We start from the raw sequence: 23,336 nt of genomic DNA on the forward strand, positions 1-23,336 counted from the left end.
ATCCAAGATGCCAGCAGGCGTGCGCTTAACCATATACTGCAACCTCTGAGACAGCTATAGCCTGTGCCCTGCCATTCCTATCATACACCACGTGTGGGCAGGCTGATTTGGTATATTGACATTACTCCCATCCCGGGACCTCTACCAGTTATCAAGTCTTGGTCTGTAGAAGGAAAATGAACGCTCTGTCAGGCTACTTTCACACTCGCGTTTTGTGCGGATCCGTCATGGACAGATCCATTCAGATAACACAGCCGCCTGCATCCGTTCAGAAAGGATCCGTTTGTATTATCTTTAACATAGCCAAGACGGATCCGTCTTGAACACCATTGAAAGTCAATACGGGACGGATCAGTTTTCTATTGTACCAGATTGTGTCAGTGAAAACGGATCCGTCCCCATTGGCTCAGTTTCATTAGACGGACACCAAAACCCTGCAAGCAGTGTTCTGGTGTCTGCCTCCAAAGCGGAATGGAGACTGATCGGAGGCAAACTGATGCTTTCTAAGCGGATCCTTGCATTCAGAATGCATTCGAATGCAAACTGATCCGTTTTGGACCGCTTGTCAGAGCCCTGAACGGATCTCACAAACGGAAAGCTAAAACGCGAGTGTGAAAGTAGCCTTAGTTTTGTGAGTTCAGATCCTCATAGGGTTAAGCGGCAGGACACATGAGATAAGAAGCTATATTTGTGTAGGGAATGAGATCAGGACAGTTTTATTTACTGTCTTCAGTCAGTCGGTTATCGGCCGCCAACGGAAACACTACCCAATGTAAAAATCGCTGTTATCAGCAGCTCCTAAAACATAATACTACAAGACCTCTCGACATAATGTGCTGCGCCTTAATTATTTATGTCTCTGCTACTTAACATTAATCTTTATTGATCCATTTTTCCTTTTGTGCTTTGCATTACATGTCCATTATTCCTTTACCTTCCAGGCAGTGTGAGTTTCTGTTGTCTGCGGCCGTTTCCGCATACACTTTTAGAATATGGAACACATCAAATATATCATTTAGTAGAAGCTAAGAAGACGAATAGGATGGGATAGGGGTTAAAAATAAATTATAATTGGCGTTTATTCGTAGCGTCATTACCAGCCTTGTATAAGCTGGCATTGTTGGGAGCTCTTCTTTCACAGGGCTTCTATTTATGGCACTGGGGATCCACTAGGGAATAATCGCAGTACAGAAGCCATTTTGTCTTGATGCTATGCCGCTTACCAATGTGGCATTTGTGTGTGTTCATAATCAGATGTAGTGGGGTGGAACTTGTCCCCTGGATTGAGGCCACAAAACCACCAGCATGGCAATAAGCATAAGGGGTTTGGGGCCCCAATCCTGCCCTTTATCAAGCCCATCCATCCCCACAAAGAATAGTAAATGAAGATGAAACTTACATGGAGAAGAGTCCGGGACTCCAGCAGCATCCGGTGCATGTGCCCTGCACCAGTGTACCGGAGGTGGTATGCCATGCTTCACTCGGCATGTGCCTGGTGCGAAGTGAAGTGAGGTGTACTTGACCTCATCGGTACAGTGCGCATATGCCCCATGCCGCTGGAGTCCCAGACTCATTTCCCGGTAAATTTATGGATCGGTTTGATATGGGCAAGTTTGAAACCCTAAACCCTTAAACCAAGTGACAGGCTCCCTTTAGGGCTCATGCACACGGCCGTTGATCAGCCATTCCGTGCATTGGGGACTGCAAATTGCGTTCCCTAATGCTTGGGCAACATTCTTGCAAATTCCGCAGACGGATGCAGACCCATTCAACCTGACTACATTCAACTGCACTACTTTTTTGCGTTGCCTCCGTTCTGCACCAACCTTCTAGATTGCGGACCCATTCAAGTAAATGGGTCCGCATCCGTGATGCGGGGTGCGCGTGGCTGGTGTCCGCATATTGCGGACTTGCTGTTTGGGAGATTTATCAGAGTTTTGGTGTAAAGGAAAACCAGCTTAGCTGCCCATAGCAACCAATCAGATTCCCTCTTTCATTTTTCAGAACTCCTTTGAAAAATGAAAGGTGGCATCTGATTGGTTGCTATGGGCAACTAAGCCAGTGTTACTTTACACCAGTTTTGATAAATCTTCCCTAGGATGTTTTAGCAAAATCATGTATTCCACTAGGAATTCTTGGGTTTTTCCTAATGTGTTGTGGCAAATATGTGGGTGTTGGCATTAATTGGTGGCAGTGGAACCTCTGGAGACAGGGCTGTACGAGAAGGAGAAAATACTGACCTTTAAATCTTCCCAGCATCTGTGCTCCTCCACAGTCTGTGAAGCCGCCAGTGCCTCCTTTTTCGGATGGACTGACCTCGCTGTCCACCCGGGAAAAATCTGCAGCTTAATTACATTTTTTTACAAAAGTGAGCAGGGCTTAGTGGAAGGAGGGCCTCCATGAACACATTCAATATAATTTACTTCAGAAAACTGGTGTAAATTATGACTGAAATGTACATAGATTTTAGATTCTGGCGCATGGACAGCACAACATACACCTTTTATTAGATTTGGCACATCTTACTAGACATGTTACTGCTGTGGCCAGTCATTGGTTGCAGTGGCACATGTGACTCTGGTCCATGCTGGAAGTTTATAAATTGGGACGGCAGCGTGGTGAATGCAGCAGTGGATGGAAGGACCCAGAACCAAGTGGCGAGGAGCAGGTAAATATGCTTCCCTCCACAGGTCTGTTGGGGAGGCGGGACTAAAGGTATTAAAACGCTGGAGAGACAATTTAATAATCCAGGGTAGTTGTGTGGTGTCTTTATTTCAGGTCTATTGTTTGTCTTGTGGGTTGGGAGCTGCATTGCTGTGGAGAGAGAGATTTATCAAAACTGGTGTAAAGTAGAACTGGCCTAATTTCCCATAGCAACCAATCAGATTCCAGCTTTCATTTTCCAAAGGAGCTCTGAAAAATGAAAAGATGGAGTCTAATTGGTCGTTGTGGGCAACTAAGCCCACTTTCCTTTACTGTGGACTGTGTTAAGAGTGACTGTCCAGATCGGACTAGCCACCCAGTATTGGTCTGTGTAAACCGAAAAAATGCTTGGTGAGGGTACGTTCACACATGGCACGATTTTTGAAGAAATTTCTGTAACTGTTCCTCACATCTGCAGGGGGTTTGCAGAATTCCCTGCACAGGCTGCAGAAACATGTGATGTCTACATTTTATATTGTCTGCTCCTGTGACCCTGGTTCTTTACCTTCTACAGGACGCTACATCAACAGTTTGAAAGCTATAAAGAACAAATCAGAAAAATCGGAGAGGACACCAATCGGTACCCTGGAGAACACAAGGATGATGCACCAACATGTGGGATCTGTCACAAAACCAAGTTTGCCGATGGCTGCGGGCATTTATGCTCTTACTGTCGAACAAAATTTTGTGCCCGTTGTGGTGGTCGTGTGTCACTTCGGTCAAACAATGTAAGTTGGCTTTACTTCAGGCTTTTTTTTATACATTTTCACACACATTTTGGTAAGATTCTGTAAATAATAGAAAAGCAATACTGAAGTGATTGTGGATACACCCTGGCCTGAGCAGCAGTACCAGGAGACATAACCCCAAATAAGTAAAAAATATAAATAATATACATTTATAAAAATATAAATGTTTATCATGGATAAACTAGATATTCATTGATTATACATTATGTTATGTTCTGGAAAACCCTATTAACCCCTTCCCGCTCAGTGCTGTACTATTACATACATCTCAGAGTATAGTAATTAAATGCACAGTGACGTAATAGTACTGCGCTTTAATGATGCAGACTCAGGAGCTGTGCCGCACCATCGCTTGCAGGTGCAAGCTATATTATGGAACTGCCTCCCTGCTCTAGTATAACCCCTTTGATGCCCCTATCAATGCTGACTGCGGTTAGAGGGAGGGGATTCCAATCTCACCCCTATTGGAGGGTCCTAATTGGTTGCTATTGAAGTCAAGGGCCTCAAAATAGACCCTAGGTATACCGTGTACGGATGTCTTTTCAGCCCTAGTTTTGGTAGGGCCAAATGGGCATTATGTCAGTCTTACAGTAACTGACGTAATACACAACTATACAGTAATGCTGTGTATTATATGAGCAATCAGAGGATCGCATGTTCAAGTCCCCTATTGGGCAATAGAAAAAAAACGAAGTTAAATAAAAGTGTTTTTGCCTTTTTTTCACATGCCAGCACATTTATTTATGTGAGAATACAAATAATTAAAATAAGCTATACAGAATTGGTATTGGTGCCTCCATAAGGACCTATACAATAGAATGAAGACTTTTTTTCCCCCTTGAACAGTGAATAGCATAAAAAAGACAAAATTTATTCCACCTCTCAAACAATGCAGTAGAAAGTGATCAAAAAGTTATACGTACCCCAAAATGACCCAATGAAAACTAGAACTTGTCCTGCAAAAATAAAGTTCTCACACAGATCTCTCAATGAAAAAATAAAATGTTATGTATCTTTGAAGGCAGCGAAACGAAAATGAAAGAAAATATATATTTTTTATTATGCAAAAGTAGAAAAACGTAAACGAACTATATAAATTTGGATTGGTGTAATTGTACTGGCCTGCAGAATACAGTTATTATGTCACATACTGTATGGTGAATGCCATGAAAAAAAAAAAAAAAACGCGAAGGAATCACTGTTTTTCTTTTTTTTTTACATGTACCACCCCACAAAATTTTTAAAATGTGTACATTAGATGTACCCAAAAATGATCATATTAAAAATATGCAAAAAACAATCCCATGTATGGCTATATGGATTTTGAAATGCACAGCTTATAAAATGAAAAAAATAAAATAAAATTCCCAAAGATTTAAAGCAGTTGGCTTTTTTTTTACTTTTTTTTAACTGTCAGTAGCAGCTCATGCCTGTTTATAAACCTCATACTCGCCTTCTTGCCACTGTGTTCCGGCTCCCTGGCTGCTTTAACTGTTCTTCCAGACCCCGTCTTGTATACTTTTTGATAGACATGGATAGATATAACGCTGCAACCAATGACTTGTCTCAGTGGGGACATGTCCCCAAGGGCAGGGGCGTAGCTATAGGGGGTGCAGAGGTAGCAGTCGCTACCGGGCCCAGGAGCCTGAGGGGCCCAAAGACCCTTGTGCCTCATAAGAATACACCGGTATTATAAAAAAATGTATGCAAGTTACACCTCTGGTTGGACAGAAGGGGTTAGGTTAAGAATTTGGTATGGAGGAGGGGGGGTGCAATTTAAATTTTTGCCTCATGCAGCACGAAGGTTTGAGGGAAGGGGGGCCCAAGCTGAACTCTTGCACCAGGGCCCATGAGCCTTTAGCTACGCCCCTGCCCAAGGGAATGTCACTGCTGGGTCACGTTCCACTTGAGAACATTTCACTGCTGAGGCCAGTAATTGGCAGCAGCGATATCCATGAGCTTGTCCAGAGGTTTACAGGATGAGGGCCAGTAAAGGGAGCCAGAATGAAGAGGTGTGAAAAAGGTATGATTTTTCTTAACAGGTACTACAAGCTGCTGCTAACAGTTAAAGGGGTTTGTCCGAGACTAACAAATGCTCCTCCATATGTCGGGCCCTTCACACTGAATCTACTTACCTGGCTGTCTGTGCCACTCCTGGTCCCTGCACCATCGCTGCTGCTTCTCCCCGTGCGCGGATGAAAACATCCGGAGTGGGGGGGGAGCCAATGGGAGGCGGGGATGAGGACGAGCCTCCCTAGCATCGCGGGTGAGGCTAATGAGGCTCTTCAACGTCACCGCCTGTCATTGGCTCCTCCACCCCACCCCCTGACACCAAATGTTTTCATCCGCGCACGGGGAGAAGCAGCAGCAACGGTGCGGGAACCAGGATTGGCACACCCCACCCACTTTTTTAGACCTGGCGTGAGCGGGGAGAAGTTGCAGCTTGCAGCGCAAAGGACCTTTGCGCTGCATTCTGCACCAGAAATACACCTATGAGTAACTTAAGCATATTTCTGTTTGATAAATGACCCCCTGTATGTTTACGTAAAATGGTCATTGTGCAGATATTGGTGACTGGGGAGAATAAAGAAGGCAAGTCGTTTACAAAAGCTTTACACCAAGTTTTTGGTGTATAAAAAGTAGCAGAATTGGGCACGCTGTGACATGCTTTCTGCCTCTTTTTTTTTTAAGTGTAACTGTCAAGTTTTCATAAAAAAAAAAAAAAAATTTTTAGCATATGTTACTGCTGCTTTAGTTTCTTAAAGCAATCTTTAGTTTCTTCACATACCTTGAGCTCTTCCCTTAGATATGGCTGTTTTAAACCCTACAATATGAGAATCTTCTCAAGATGGCCTTCCTTGACTACACATACACACCTGCTGTAGCCAGCAGCTTCCTGACCAGCCAATCAGATTGGATTACTGAGAGACACGCCTCCTCACTCTGAAGCCTAATGCAGGCATATAGTGTGGAGTGTCTGTCTTCTATTTACACTAAAGGGAAGATAGAAAAGTCCTAGCAACTGTCTTTTAGGGAGCCAGAGGAAAGGGACAGGAGACATTAAAGGAAATTGCCCCCCCCACCTACCAGGAGAACGGAGCGGGGAGAGCTGTGGCTGGAGGACCACAGGTTTCCCGGGGTCCGTCCACCACCTAGCGCTCCCCCATACAAGTGAATGGGCCAGAGCTCGGCTATTTTCGGCGGCCCCATTGAAATAAATAGAGGGCGGCTGCGCATGCGCAGTGCACCCTCCATTAATTTCCCTGCTCCGTTCTCGTTGTAGGTGCAGGTCCCAGAGCTGAGACCCACACCTATCAGACGATGGGGGCATATCCTAGCCATATGGCCCCATTGTATGTGATGGCAAACCCCCTTTAATGAAAGCTTTTATTATAAGGTAATTACAGATCGCTTGGTAATCATTTACATACTAACTTAAATATACACGCCTGGCTCTAATAAACTAATATGACAGTTACACTTTAAAGTGGGCAAAGCTTAGCTGAAGGGGACAGGTAACACAGGCCTAACACATTTCCCAAAAATTGTCATTGAAATGTACTCCAAGTCCTAAGGGGAGTAGATTTCAGTTTCTGGTGCAGGGACAACAGTGGATGCAACAAATTTATTAAGAGGTGTGCACATTGCAATAAATTATTAGGATCTTCCTCCACCAGGCTTTTTACTAAGAAGTGCTGGTCTTTAGCAAATAACACCCCAAGGTATATGATCTGTCCTCACAAATACAAAAAGCAGAGAGTAGACACACACAATGGAAGGGATTTTTCAAGACTGCTATTTCATATGCCACTCTTGAACCCTTTTGCACTGGATTCAGTTGAGCCAAATTTTTTAAGAGGCACAGGCCCCTTAATAAATTTGACACATCTTCTGGCTGTCTGTGCGCTAGGAACTGAAATTGCTTATAGCTGGTGTAGATTTCAGCTATAATTTACACCAATTTCTGGTGTAAATTCTGGCAAAGAGATTTGTATGTACAGTGTATAGGGCTGTGCGTACATCATTTTTTAAATCTCATGTTTAACTCATATTTTGGGGAGAAAAAAAGATGAAAAATTGTACAATATTGCACTTTTTTCATCCCACAAGTTCAATAAAAAAAAAGTATAAGATTTTTTATAAATGAATATTTTTGTACATTGGGACTATATGGTGAGGATGTCACTGTATGTCACAAGTTGGACGCATTCGTTTAACGTATATTTCACGCTTATGCATTAAAGGTGGAACAAAATCGTGACAAAATCTCAGCCTTGCAAAATGCGCAGAACACAGTACATGATGAGGTATGGGTAAAAGTGGATCAAGAAAGCATTAAAAAGGTTGTCCCATCTTGCCGTTTCCATGATTGAGATGGACTAAGACTACTTTCACACTAGCGACACGGAACTCCGGCAGGCTGTTCCGTCGGATGAATCCGTCCTGCCGCTAGTGACCGTGTGCCCCCGGACTGCCGCTCCGTCCTATTGACTATAATGGTGGCTGTGCGGAGTTCCGGCAGAGGCGCGGCAGTGCATGCCAAGAGGCTGCCAGAATAAATGTTGGACATGTCGTAGTTTTATTCCGGCAGCCTCTCGCCGTGCGCTTCCGTGCCTCCTCCGGAACTCTGCCCCCGCCCCCATTATAGTCAATGGGGACGGAGCGGCAGTCCGGGGGCACATGCTCACTAGCGGCAGGACGGATCCGACAGGCTGTTAGCCCGACGAAACAGCCTGCCGGAGGTCTGTGCCGCTAGTGTGAAAGTAGCCTTAGTCCCATCTCGGCCATGGAAGTTGGATAAATGGCCAAGTGGCTGGCACCTTGGTGTTTCGGTAATTCCCATTGCAGTTCCGAGTTATGCTGTGTACGTAGCACCCCCACACTGCTGTGGAAGTAATTGAAACTGTAGAGCACCAGCCATGGACCACCCATGGACAGTGCTTGGTCCAATCTCGACCATCGAAGTGGCAAGATGGAACAACCCATTTAAAGTCAGTGTTTCATCACGACAAACCCCTTTTAAGTAAAATGATCTATTGAAAATACATAAATAGGTGCCCAAGTCCTGTAAAATGATTTGTGTCTAGGCCTCATTGGCAGAGAGACACCATGTAGTTACAGATAGGACTTTGTGAGGCACTGAAATGCCATGCCTATTACAACATGTTTCCGATCAGCCTAACTAGCACATAAGTTAACATATAGTTAGGGATGGACAGTTTCAATAAATGTTGATTCTGATTTTATCAGAATGGTGAAATTCATATTAGCCTACTCTTACAGACGGACTAAGATCAGGATGCATAAAGATCATGGGATTCTAGCACTGACTGATGCCAGGCTTCAGCTGTGACTTCAATCCAGCGTGTACCCTAAAGGAATGGAGCTTCAGGTTGAGTTTGAGCAGTGCCATTCCTTTCATCTCTATCAGACTGCCAGAAGTATCCAAACTCTGTACTTGGCTATATCGGCAGTTCGATAGAGATTAATAAAATGATAGCATGTGTGCTTGACCTTCTACCTAATTCATTTCAGCGTCCCCAAGTGGTTTAGGGACCTTTGTTCTTGTGATCAATGAAGGTCTTAGTGGTTGGACCTCCACCATTCTAATAATTATCCTTTATCCTATGGATAGGGGATAACTTGATACAACTAAAATACAACTTTTAAGTTTGAAAAAAAAAGCATTTAATTTTGGGCAATATTGCCCAGTACACACTTTAACTGTCCTGAACATGGATTCAGGTAGCCTTCAGCCCCTGTTGTATTTCCTGTAGACCATTCTCTTTGCATCACTTGCTGACCGATTCCCTTTTATTGAGAATAGGTGGGGATAGGTCATCAATATCAGAAACCGGACGACCCTTTTAAGCAAGTAATATAGTAAACTATCCACATACTCTACATTTTATACCCACTAACTACGGTAACCATTGCTTAGTTTAAATGAAAATGTTTTTTGTAAGAGGTAATTAGTGTGTATGTAAAATGGTAAGAGATGTGTTACTGGCCAGAAGGTACACCAAGAAAATAGTCTGGTAGTCTGTAATTTGCAGTGTTAATAACACAGTAAATCACTCAGTAAATAGCTTTTCTTATTAAAATTAAGAGTGTATACAAAATGTCTGGTAGTTCTCATTTAGTTATACTTTACATTGAGTTTCCACATCTCAATAACATTTTGTTTTTACTGTAAGTCCACCGTTGTGCTGATTAGTTGTGTGAAATAGCTTTAGATAAATGCCCTGCATAGATGTACATTTAAATGATAAACCGTAGTCTACCTGCAGCCACCACTAGGTGGAGCATATGAGTTTACTGTGTACTGATGATATGTTGTACTCCATAATAACACAGTTTACAGTATTCTCCTTGACTCCCTCTAGTGGTGGCTTCAGGTATCCTCAATCTATGCAGAGAAATGAAAGATATGTAGCATAAAAATGGAGCCCTGACTTCTATAAAAGAAAATAATTTCATCAGCACAGATTGTTGAATGTATTTTGGTTGAAAGAAAAGTTCCAGAGTGGACATTTTAGAGAGTGATTAATTTTTACCACGCTAAGGGAAAAGTAATGAAACACTGGATGATTCTTCTCCTTCTCTTAAGTAATAATGCTCTTTTTAAAAGCCTTAATTTAATTTGACCTTGACCTTTTTCATTTTGCTCATTTTGTACCTGCTTATCATTAATTTTCTATTTTTTCTCTTTTTTTATTCTGCTGTCTTGGATGCTTTCCCAAAGGAGGACAAAGTGGTTAGAATCTTTTCTTTCTTTTATCTTGTGTATGATACAATGTTAGAGTTTATTTCTCTAGACATTATGGTGCCAAATGCGTGGGTTTTGGTATTGTTTAGTTTTGACAGTTGCGGTGTCGCTGCTCTTCAATCACTCCCTCAGTAAATTATATTAGATGCAATTTGCATTGTAAATGACTTCTGTCAGGTAACCTATATTTATAGGAGGTTAGGAGAAACTACAGCTGTTCTCTTTATGAAAAGGGGTATAAATAGCCAATGCTAATGTACAAACTAAGGAACTCTCCATTTCCTCCAAATAGAAATCAACTGGATGGACTCTTTTATGCTTAGAGCGCTGATTAATGGTTGGTTTTGCTGAGGTTAAATTCACTTTTTAGGCTGAAAACCTCTGTATAATAATGTGCATTGTACTGTTTTATTACTAGTTAAAAACCCTGTTCTACATTTGGCTAATCAATTAAAGGGAGCCTATCACCTATCACCTCCTATCTAAAGGAAAAATAGAGTAGTGCCCGAGACCCTGATTCCAGTGCTGGGTCACTTGGGGTACTTTCACACTAGCGTTTTTCTTTTCCGGCTATTGAGTTCCGTCCTAGGAGCTCAATACCGGAAAGAAACTGATCAGTTTTATCCTAATGCATTCTGAATGGAGAGCAATCTGTTCAGGATGCAATAGTTCAGTCCCTCGTACGTTTTTTGGCCAGAGAAAATACTGCAGCAAACACTTGCTGGAATACTGGATCTGTCATTAATTTATATTAAAGTGTATTTGTGCCGGATCCAGCATTAAAATTCATTGACGGATCTGTTCTTCCGGTCTGCGCATGCGCAGACCTTTAAACCTGTGGGGAAAAAAAATACCGGAACCGTTTTTCCGTATGAACCCGGAGAGACGGATCCGGTATTTCAATGCATTTGTCAGACGGATCTGCATCCGGATCCATCTGACAAATGCCATCCGTTTGCGTCTGGATTGCCGGATCTGACGACGGAACTGCCTGCCAGAATCCTCTGCCGCAAGTGTGAAAGTAGCCTAACATATGAAAATGCTGTAGTTTTCATAAAATCACTGCTGCAGCAAGACCCAAACACTGAGGCCCAGATTTACTAACGTGTCTGCATTTAGAATCTATCTAAAAAGTGGCACAAATTGGTGCAATTTGGGCGCAAATAGGTTTTCTACACATTTTCCCCTAAGGTTCCCTCTAAGATCACCGAGTACATGCAATATTTTGTTCACGTGATTGTATTTCAGTTTGGGTTTCGTCTTCATATTTTATTTGCCCTGAATACAAATGAATCCCATTAGTAGAAAATAGGAAAATCCAGACGTGACAAATGCTAATTTCTAGGTTTCCGCTTTCACCTAAAGTTGTCTGGTCCTGTCTTTGCCAAGAAGCATCTGGGTGCTGAGGTACAAATGGACTTCTTGCAGATGCTGGGTCTCTTAAGTGCCATATTTTTAAAGTACCTTAAAGAGTTGTTGTTTTTTAACTACGGTAACTTAAACAGTATTAATCATCTCATTTTTATATCTTACTATGTCCGTAATTCTGTTCAGATGATTTTCATGCACTTTTAATGATGGTCCAAGTTCAATTTTTCTCTTGACATAGCTTTATACATTGGCATAAAGTAGGGGGCTTATTAAAAAAAAAACAAAAAAAAAAACCTTAGGGTACTTTCACACTTGCGGCAGGGGATCTGTCAAAACGTATGCAAACTGATGGCATTTGTCATACGGATCAGGACCCTGATCCGTATGACAAATGCATTGAAATTCCGGATCCGTCTCTCCGGTGTCATCCGAAAAAACGGATCCGGCGTTTTTTTTTTTTTCACATTTTTGCGGTCTGAGCATGCGCAAACCGCAATGCCGGATCTATTTTGTCAGAATACTCAGGGCCGGATCCGGCATTTATGCATGTCAAAAAATGCATATGGATCTGGCATTCCGGCAAGGGTTCCATAATTTTGGCCGGAAATAAAACCGTAGCACGCTGCCGTATTATCTCCGTCCTGAAAAGACTGAACTGAAGACATCCTGATGCATCCTGAACGGATTGCTCTCCATTCAGAATGCATGGGGATAAAACTGATCAGTTCTTTTCCGGTATTGAGTCCCTAGGACGGAACTCAATGCCGGAAAAGAAAAACGCTAGTGTGAAAGTATGCCTTCAGTCCCCACCACTTCAATTCTTGCTGGGCCTTCAGTGGTCACATTGTTCCTGTGACCATTGCAGCAGATCGCTGGCCTTGTGCCATTCCTGCACATGTGACTGCTGAAGCCAGTGATTGGCTGCAGTGATCACAGTAACGATGAACGGCACATGGCCGTTCCATGCACAGTGGGAATAAGATCAGTGTCAGAGGACATTTAGAAGGTGAGTAATATGGTCTTCAGAATGACCTCATGTTCATGAAGCACCCCTTTCACTTTTTTAAAACTAGAAATAGAGGCAGTGTGCAATTTTTTTATACAATTTTATAAATTAATTTACTTAATTGTAAATTTGTCAGAAATCTGGGGCATCATTTGTGTATTCCATATTTCCTGGAGGCACGTGTACTAGGAAACTAGGTTGGGCAAGGGCCACGCTGTGCTTGGCTATGGGGCCATTTGAGATCTGTTTACATCCCTTACTGAAATCATATTTATGGAGCTGTGTACATTAGCTCAGTTAAGCTCAATTCTCCTCTTACTATACAAGAGTGCACTTCCTAGATCCTCCTTACACATGGAAACTTTGTGTCCGCAGTAACTCATAGATAAGCTTTAGGCCCCTTTTTACACAAGCGAGTTTGCGTGAGGTGAACGCATTGCACCCGCACTGAATCCAGACCCATTCACTTAAATAGGGCTGTGCACATGCTTGGTGATTTTCACGCATCACTTGTGCGTTGCGTAAAAATCGCAGAAAGCTCTATATTGTGCGTTTTTCACGCAACGCAGGCCCCATAGAAGTGAATGGTGCTGCATGAAAATTGCAAGCAAGTGCGGATGTGGTGCGATTTTCACGCATGGTTGCTAGGACACAATCGGGATGGGGACCTGATCTTTATTATTTTTCCTTATAACATGGTTATAAGGGAAAATAATAGCATTCTTAATACAGAATGCTAAGTAAATTAGGGATGGAGGGGTTAAAAACAAAATATTAAATTAAACTCACCTCATCCACTTGTTCGCGCAGCCCGACTCTTCTTCTTTCTTCTTCTTTGAGGACCTGGGAGGAAAAGGACCTTTAGTGACATCACTGCGCACATCACATGGTCCATCACCATGGTGACGGACCATGTGACGGACCATGTGACGGACCATGTGATGAGCGCAGTGACGTCACCAAAGGTCCTTTTTCTCCCAGGTCATCAATTTACTTACCATTCTGTATTAAGAATGGTATTATTTTCCCTTATAACCATGTTATAAGGGAAAATAATAAAATCTACAGAACACCTAACCCAAACCCGAACTTCTGTGAAGAAGTCCGGGTTCCGGTCTGGGTACCAAACATGCCAATTTTTCTCACGCACGTGCAAAACACATTGAAACGCTTTGCACTCGCACGGAAAAATTTTGCATTTTCCCACGACGCACCCACATCCTATCCGGCCCTCACACGCGACGCCCGTGTGAAAGAGGCCTTAAACATTTATGGTTGTCCAGCATACCCTTGCTGTATGTTAGGATGCCTGCCCAGAGATAATGCCTTGTAAGAAATTGTCTTTCAAAAGCCTGTGTTTACTTTTCCAGAATTTGCTATGTTGTATTAATGCTCAATGGGAATGGTAACATTAGTATACTGTGTTATTGTATGTTATTGAAAATTCCACATCTTTCATGTTCATCGTATGAAGAAGGTTGTTGCCGCCTGGTAAAAGGGAGTGACAGATATGTTATAACGATCACATATAAACGACAACTGTATGCGGTTGAGAGGTTATTGTATTTTTACTTGGCTTAGCACAAGAGGTAACTATAGGTACTCATAAATGCAAGGATAAAGGAAAGAAAGTATTGGATAGTTGACATACTGTAGCTGAAAATTAAAAAATATATATGGTTCCCTGTTTGAATAGAGCTGTGGTCAAGCATGCACATTACCCCTCCATCCAAGTCTGTTACTCCGCTATCTGTCAGTCCCAAAGACAGTGAAAAGAGTGGCAGTGTGGATGCTCGACCACCACTCCATTCACACAGAAGACCCCAGTTATCGTGATCAGTGCAAGTCCCAGCTGTCAGACTCCCACCAAACACTTGCAGGTGACAGAATACTTACGCATCATTTCAGATAGGCATTGTTTGGCAGTCTATTGAAAAGTATATGAAGTCATTTTTTTGCCGCATTGGGACCTGCAGTAGTGAAGAGGCAGAGACACTGGATTGTGTCCAGGCCGGTCATGCAGTATCCAGACTCATCGGGTGTTTATTTTGTTAATTCTATAATTGAGCAAGAAGATCTGGCCCTATAGAACAGCCCAAAGTGTAGGTCATGTCATTCCTTATACTCCAGAAAGTCATGTACACCATGGCTTCATTATACAGACGTGGCAGAGCTTTGTTATTCATGGTTCTCCATAGTCCTTACATCTTTATTGTGATATTTTCTGTTACATAGTAACATAGGTTATAAGGATGAAAAATACATTTGTCCATCCAGTTCAGACTCTTATCCTGCAAGTTGATCCAGAGGAAAAAAAAACATAAAGGTAGAAGCAAATTTTTCTCATTTTAGAAGAAAAATTCCTTCCCTACTCCATTCAGGCATTTAGAATAACGACCCCTCTCTGGTAGCTATAGCCTGTAATATTATTACGCTCCAGAAATACGTCCAGGGCCCTCTTGAATTCCTTTATTGTACTCACCATCACCACCTCCTCAGGCAGAGAGTTCCATAGTCTCACTGCTCTTACCGTAAAGAATCCTCTTCTATGTTTGTGTACAAACCTTCTTTCCTCCAGATGCAGAGGATGTCCCCTCGTCACAGTCACAGTCCTGGGGATAAATAGATGATGGGTTAGATCTCTGTACTGACCCCTGATATATTTATACATATTAATTAGATCTCCCCTCAGTCGTCTTTTTTCTAAAGTTAATAACCCTAATGTTGATAATCTTTCAGGGTACTGTAGTTGCCCCATTCCAGTTATTACTTTAGATGCCCTCCTCTGGACCTTCTCCAGCTCTGCTATGTCTGCCTTGTTCACATGAGCCCAGAACTGTACACAGTACTCCATGTGTGGTCTGACCAGCGATTTGTAAAGTGGTAGGACTATGTTCTCATCACGGGCATCTATGCCCCTTTCGATGCAACCCATTATCTTATTGGCCTTGGCAGCAGCTGCCTGACACTGGTTTTTACTGCTTAGTTTGCTGTTCACAAAAATTCCTTGGTCCTTTCCCAGTGTTACCGAGTATTTTACCATTTAGTATTTTCCTGTACCGGTGACATGTCATTTTCCCATATTTGTGTCCCATTACTAATTAGAATGTAATAAATAAATGTTCTGTTCAGAGAAAATCTAGAACTGGGATGGATTGCTGTGTTTTTGCTGAAACAGTACACCCACAGGTAGTGCTGTCACTTGTATGCATAGTTAAAGCACGGGGCTGCTGCTTATTTATCATATTTGACAATGGCTCTTGACTCCTAAACTGGGTCAAACTTCATGGCATATTTATGAAGCCTCATTTCAGAAATGTGGAAGGTAAATGAGCCCAGAAAGTGCGATTCATGGTTTACCGCTGCCAACATTGTTCTCTTTACCTTGTAGTAAGAGGGGCAAGATGTTTAATCCCAAACGTGAACCAGTCACTATATTGTTAGTATGTTAAAGGGTTTTCTGATCAGAGCGCGGACCCCTTTATGATGTCCATATACCCTGATAGGGCCCATTTTTTCCACCTGTGAAATATATTATTTCTCTGTGGGGGTGTGCATGTACTTGCATCAGTCATGTTATTACTAGCTCCATTGTGGTAGGAACTGGATTGAAGGGAGTCTATCAGCAGTTTTATCCATGCAAAACTGCTGACAGTGCTAGGTAGGGGCTAGGGAGAGAAGGAAATACATACACTTAGTGGAGCTTTTATTTAGCGTTTTTGGCTTTTTCTATGGCAACAGTTTTTTGACCAGATCTGCTGAGTATTTCAGTTGGAATGACTTTTATGGATGCACAGTCAGTTTTTATCAGTAATATACAAGAGTTTTATTGTTGATCTGTTCTACATTTAGACTGGACACTAATCTCTACAATCAGTGGAAACATCATAATGGTTCATTGTCCTTATCCAGTCTGGGAAATGTATGAATGATCACTTTTCTCATATGTTTTGACAAATTCTAATATTGTAGAACTTTCATTTACTGACATGTGTAAACCAAGCCATAACATACATAAAAAGAGCAGCTGATCATGGTTAACCTGATTGGATAGGCCTTAAGGTACGGCCAGACAGTGTGGCTGGCTGCATTTGGCCAAGTCACACCACTGGTGGCAGTCTATGGCCGCATGATTTTACCATAAAATCATGCAGTGGGTGGGTGTAGCCCCTCCATCTGATCATACACTAAGCTTGCCCATGCAAAGGCTGTGGTAACTGCATGTAGATTACTGCTAATTGCCACAACCAATCACTGGCCATAGCGGTGACCTGTCACCCGTGCCGCAAGTGACCCAGTGACATACAACATGGGTGACATGTAGCCACTATGGTCAGTGATTGGCTACATCGGTCACGTGACAGCTGCCGCGGAGTGATGGAGCAGAATCCAGCAGCAGATACCAGGTTACTATGAACCCCGCTCCAGGTCCAGTCACTCTAAAGGGGTCTGTTAAAAAAATTAAGTGTTGGATAACCCCTTTAACAAGTGTCTTATAAAGGACCCAGACAGAGTCCTGTAGGAGAGACCACTCAAAACCCCCTGAATCCTGAACACTGTGGGCCAGATTTATCACGACTCTGACAGCTCACTCCACTTTAACATATGGCTAAAGTCAGTTTTAGCCAAGTCAGATTTATGGTCGGCCCTTTAAGACTGTAATAAATGTGGTTTGACGGTAGCAGTTTATCCGTCAGTAAGCAGCTTTACAAAAGTCGCACGTTTTTATGAAAAAGTCGCACGTTTTTATGAAAAAGTCGCATGTTCTATTAAAAAGTCTCATAAGATAAGCATGGTCCCCACCGGAGTGACTTTTTTGCGACTTTTAAAATAGTCCCAATAGTAAATCTGTCTAGAGATTCATTTACATAAGAAAACACGCCCACTTTCAGAAAACTGGCGAGCATAGTGCAGAGCAGAAAAAAGTTGCAAATTTTTGCGCAGTTTAAGCGATTGCGCAAAAATGTGCGACTTTTTCACTCCATTATTCTGACTTGAGCTAATGATAAATCTGGCCCTGTGTGAGAGCAAGGACTTACTGGTATGTTTTCAGTATAGCTCCTCACACAATTTTAGATTGGGAAAAGTTTGGGGGGAGGGGTGCAGGTGAAATATACCTTGCTGCCAGTCATTTGTGATGAGGGTGCACTCCTGATACAACAGTAACTGGGATAGTTAGGCAACATGCAGAAGACCAAAGATTTGACCCGCGTCTGATCTGCGTTTTTTGTGGATCACAAGTGGACCCATTCATTTCTATGGGTCTGTAAAAAATGTGGACAGCACACATACCCTATTCTTGTCTGTTTTGTGGAAAAGAATACCCAGTTCTAGTAGAAATATATGGCATGCACACTGTTAGCATCCGTATTTTGCAGATCTGTGGTTTGCGGACCGGAAAATGGATACGGCCGTGTGCATGTAGCCTAAAGCTGATGTACTGTATTTTGTTGCTGTATATAGCAATATGGTGTTTTCCAAACTACTGCTGAAAAATATTTATTTTTGCTGCATTTAATATAGATCTTTCTGAGCTTCACAACTTCAGCATGTGTTTAATTGCTGTAAACCACACTTCCCACGTAACATTTTATAGGTGTTAGCTGCTGCTTTTTTGCTTCTATGTGATTTCCTTTTTCTGAAAGTTAAAGGGGTTTTCCAAGAATTAAATATTGATGAGCTATTAATTATCAATATCTGATTGGTGACGGTCCGACACGTGGCATCCCCGCAGATCAGCTGCCTGAAGACTATGGTCTCTTCACACTATACCAAGCACAGCATTGCACATTGCATAACAGCTGTGTTTGGTATTGCAATTCAATCCTATTCACTTAAATAGGACTACACTGCACAAAGTACGTGACATCACAGGCCGAGGAAAAGGCTGCCATCCTCAAACATGTGCTAACTACAGCAGATTGGCAGGGGTGCCTGGCGTTAGACCCCATGATATGTTAAAAGGAATTTGCCATCAGAAAATGACCTGCTGTTTAAAACACTTTTTTATGTTTAACATATTTTTTAATGATTTTTGATAATGTTATTTTTAATTTTCCATGTCACTTTTTATATTTAAACTAAAACAAAAAATCCTGCAGTTTTTGCACTGGCCACTATGTCTAATAATTGGCGCCATTCTTGGTTTATACAGTTTACTTTCCTGTAACTCATTCTAATCCAGTCTGTAATTATATTATCTCTCAACAGCGACTGCAGCATCTTCCCAAACACCCCCACCCTGATTCAGTCGATGTGTGACTATCAGATGTTATGGCAGCTGGGGTCATTGTGAAGTTCCCCAGGCCTGCCATGTTAGGACTCCTATTATACCTTACCTCTGGCAGGGTTTAATAGGATGCCAGAAAAATGACAATTCAATTCAATGCAGAGGTATCACAGTATATTATACTGTACAGTCATGGCCAAAAGTTTTGAGAATGACACAAATATTAGTTTTCACAAAGTTTGCTGCTAAACTGCTTTTAGATCTTTGTTTCAGTTGTTTCTGTGATGTAGTGAAATATAATTACACGCACTTCATACGTTTCAAAGGCTTTTATCGACAATTACATGACATTTATGCAAAGAGTCAGTATTTGCAGTGTTGGTCCTCTGCAATTCGACTGGGCATGCTCTCAATCAACTTCTGGGCCAATTCCTGACTGATAGCAACCCATTCTTTCATAATCACTTCTTGGAGTTTGTCAGAATTAGTGTGTTTTTGTTTGTCCACCCGCCTCTTGAGGATTGACCACAAGTTCTCAATGGGATTAAGATCTGGGGAGTTTCCAGGCCATGGACCCAAAATGTCAAAGTTTTGGTCCCCGAGCCACTTAGTTATCACTTTTGCCTTATGGCACGGTGCTCCATCGTACTGGAAAATGCATTGTTCTTCACCAAACTGTTGTTGGATTGTTGGAAGAAGTTGCTGTTGGAGGGTGTTTTGGTACCATTCTTTATTCATGGCTGTGTTTTTGGGCAAAATTGTGAGTGAGCCCACTCCCTTGGATGAGAAGCAACCCCACACATGAATGGTCACAGGATGCTTTACTGTTGGCATGACACAGGACTGATTGTAGCGCTCACCTTTTCTTCTCCGGACAAGCCTTTTTCCTGATGCCCCAAACAATCGGAAAGAGGCTTTATCTGAGAATATGACTTTGCCCCAGTCCTCAGCAGTCCATTCACCATATTTTCTGCAGAAGATCAATCTGTCCCTGATGTTTTTTTGGGAGAGAAGTGGCTTCTTTGCTGCCCTTCTTGACACCAGGCCATCTTCCAAAGGTCTTCGCCTCACTGTGCGTGCAGATGCGCTCACACCTGCCTGCTGCCATTCCTGAGCAAGCTCTGCACTGGTGTCACTCCGATTCTGCAGCTGAATCCTCTTTTTAGGAGACAATCCTGGCGCTTGCTGGAGTTTCTTGGACGCCCTGAAGCCTTCTTAACAAGAGTTGAACCTCTTTCCTTGAAGTTCTTGATGATCCTATAAATTGTTGATTGAGGTGCAATCTTAGTAGCCACAATATCCTTGCCTGTGAAGCCATTTTTATGCAACGCAATGATGGCTGCACGCGTTTCTTTGCAGGTCACCATGGTTAACAATGGAAGAACAATGATTTTAAGCATCACCCTCCTTTTAACAGGTCAAGTCTGCCATTTTAACCCAATCAGCCTGACATAATGATCTCTAGCCTTGTGCTCGTCAACATTCTCACCTGCGTTAACAAGACGATTACTGAAATGATCTCAGCAGGTCCTTTAATGACAGCAATGCAATGCAGTGGAAAGGTTTTTTGGGGATTAAGTAAATTTTCACAGCAAAGAAGGACTATGCAATTCATCTGATCACTCTTCATAACATTCTGGAGTATATGCAAATTGCTATTATAAAAACTTAAGCAGCAACTTTTCCAATTTCCAATATTTGAGTAATTCTCAAAACTTTTGGCCACGACTGTACAAGCGATCAAACAATTGCAAGTTAAAGTCAAAGATTAGTAAATTAATAATAAATAAATTATATATCTATATATACACTCACCTAAAAAATTATTAGGAACACCATACTAATACGGTGTTGGACCCCCTTTTGCATTCAGAACTGCCTTAATTCTACGTGGCATTGATTCAACAAGGTGCTGATAGCATTCTTTAGAAATGTTGGCCCATATTGATAGGATAGCATATTGCAGTTAATGGAGATTTGAGAGATGCACATCCAGGGCACGAAGCTCCCGTTCCACCACATCCCAAAGATGCTCTATTGGGTTGAGATCTGGTTCTGTTTACGCCAAATTCGGACTCTACCATTTGAATGTCTCAACAGAAATCGAGACTCATCAGACCAGGCAACATTTTTCCAGTCTTCAACAGTCCAATTTTGGTGAGCTTGTGCAAATTGTAGCCTCTTTTTCCTATTTGTAGTGGAGATGATTGGTACCCGGTGGGGTCTTCTGCTGTTGTAGTCCATCCGCCTCAAGGTTGTGCATGTTGTGGCTTCACAAATGCTTTGCTGCATACCTCGGTTGTAATGAGTGGTTATTTCAGTCAACGTTGCTCTTCTATCAGCTTGAATCAGTCGGACCATTCTCCTCTGACCTCTAGCATCAACAAGGCATTTTTGCCCACAGGACTGCCGCATACTGGATGTTTTTCCCTTTTCACACCATTCTTTGTAAACCCTAGAAATGGTTGTGCGTGAAAATCCCAGTAACTGAGCAGATTGTGAATTACTCAGACCGGCCCGTCTGGCACCAACAACCATGCCACGCTCAAAATTGCTTAAATCACCTTTCTTTCCCATTCTGACATTCAGTTTCGAGTTCAGGAGATTGTCTTGACCAGGACCACAACCCTACATGCATCGAAGCAACTGCCATGTGATTGGTTGACTAGATAATCGCATTAATGAGAAATAGAACAGGTGTTCCTAATAATTCTTTAGGTGAGTGTATATATATATATATATATATATATACTGTGTATATATATATATATATATATATATAAAAATATAGAATCACAAATATAAAAAGTTAAAAATAACCTTTTCCCATTTATCTTATAAGTGCCGTAAAAATAAATCCCAGTTTCAGAAGTCCTGTTTTGTTTTTCACCTCACCTCCTCAAAAGAATTATCTATAAATTATAAATTGTCAAAAAAATTGTAATTGTTTTCAAAGTACAGAAGTAAAGCATTACAAGAATAATAAAAAATGTGGTATCCCTGTAACCTGACCCACAGAATAATACTTTTAGGTCATTTTTACAACATGGTAAATGCAGTGAACTTAAACCCCAAAAAACAATGACAGAATTGCATTTGTTTTTTTTTCATTCCACCTGACTAATACTTCCTTTGCCGTTATATGAACCACTAAATGGTGAGATTAAAAAATGCAATTCATCCCGCAAAAAGCAAGCCCTCCTATGGTTATAGAATAGGAGTTAATGACCGTTGGAAAGCGGGGAGTTAAAAAGCAAAAATGTTGCCATCGGATGTTGCTTCGTCCTGAAGGGGTTAAAGGGTAGTCCAATCTAAGCACCTTTGGTGATCAATTCCCCTTACCTCTGAATGGTTGTATTACTACACAGTGACCCATATTTACTAATGTGTCTGCACTGAAAATCTGTCTTGAAGGGATTCTTGGTGGCCAAGATATTAATTCTTAGGAATTGGGTGATGGATAGGGCCCCTACCTTACTAGAGTGGGGAAGACTAATGCACAGAGTAAAGGAATTTGAGGATATTAAATGTAAAGGGGAGAAACATTGGACATAGGTGAAGGAGAATGGCTGGAGTGGAGCTGATAACTAATAACAACTGGGGAAGCCCAGGCGGAAGCACGTTTGTACAAACCGTGAGAATGGTACGCTTTACAGTGCACTAGGTGATAATAGGAAACAGCCTGGAATGGTGGCGGGAGTGACAGCCGTGGCCCGGCCTGGGAGGGTGGGAATGGGGGGGGGGGGGTGGCTGGGTTGGGTTATGTTGTTTACGGAAGGAGGAAGATGAGTATTTATCCTGGGCTTTTCTTATAGGCTGGTTGGACTGGCAAGTTAACGTGGCATGCCAGAATCTTATTAGTATGTACACTATGAAGATCATACATGTAATTTGTATATGTATTATGCTCATCTTTTTATCGATTTGTATATTGCGTTGATTTTGATAAAATTTATAAAGAAATTTAAAGGAAAAAAAAGAAAATCTGTGGGGCAGGGCTTAGCAGAAAGAGGGCAGAGCTTCACGGGAAAAGCGTAGGGCCTAAGATTCACCATTTTACATCACAATTGAGCCACAATTCCTGTACTAAAAAGCCAACCAACAGTTGGTATACAGTCAGTGAAAATAGTCTATGCCTTTACAAAATGTATGATTCAGCCTGAGCCAGTGATAAATCTGGTGCAGGTCTAGGCCATCTACAGGATTAGTAAATCTGGGCCAGGTTTCATTTAAAGGGCATCTGTCAGCAGATTTGTATCTATGAAACTGGCTCACCTTTTACATGTGCGCTTGGCAGCTGAAGACATTTGTGTTGGTCCCTTGTTCATATCTGTCCACATTGCTTTTGTTTTTTTCATGTATGCAAATGAGCCTCTAGGAGCGATGAGGGCATTGCTGTTACACCAAGTGGCTCAGCTCACTCTGCATCTGCCATGCCCTCTGCACTTTGACATGGCCAGGCAGTGAAAACGTCATCACAGCTGGCCCTGTCAATCAAAGTGGAGAAGA

At 42.0% G+C, this 23,336-nt stretch overlaps 1 protein-coding gene across 7 annotated transcripts in view; it reads left to right on the top strand.

Moving 5' to 3' along the window:
- The window catches only part of RIMS1 (regulating synaptic membrane exocytosis 1), a 400,438-nt gene that overhangs the window by 58,505 nt on the left and 318,597 nt on the right, over positions 1–23,336 (top strand). For 6 of the 7 annotated variants that reach the window (XM_044292436.1, XM_044292439.1, XM_044292440.1 and 3 more), the window contains exon 2: positions 3,218–3,431. In XM_044292436.1, coding sequence (XP_044148371.1) covers positions 3,218–3,431 — 214 coding nt within the window. Of the gene's footprint in view, positions 1–3,217; positions 3,432–10,197; positions 10,210–23,336 lie in introns of all 7 variants that reach the window. The other variant, XM_044292437.1, reaches the window with a different exon arrangement.

The sequence above is a fragment of the Bufo gargarizans genome, chromosome 4 (genome assembly GCF_014858855.1).
Source record: "Bufo gargarizans isolate SCDJY-AF-19 chromosome 4, ASM1485885v1, whole genome shotgun sequence".
NCBI classification, from domain to species: Eukaryota; Metazoa; Chordata; class Amphibia; order Anura; family Bufonidae; genus Bufo; species Bufo gargarizans.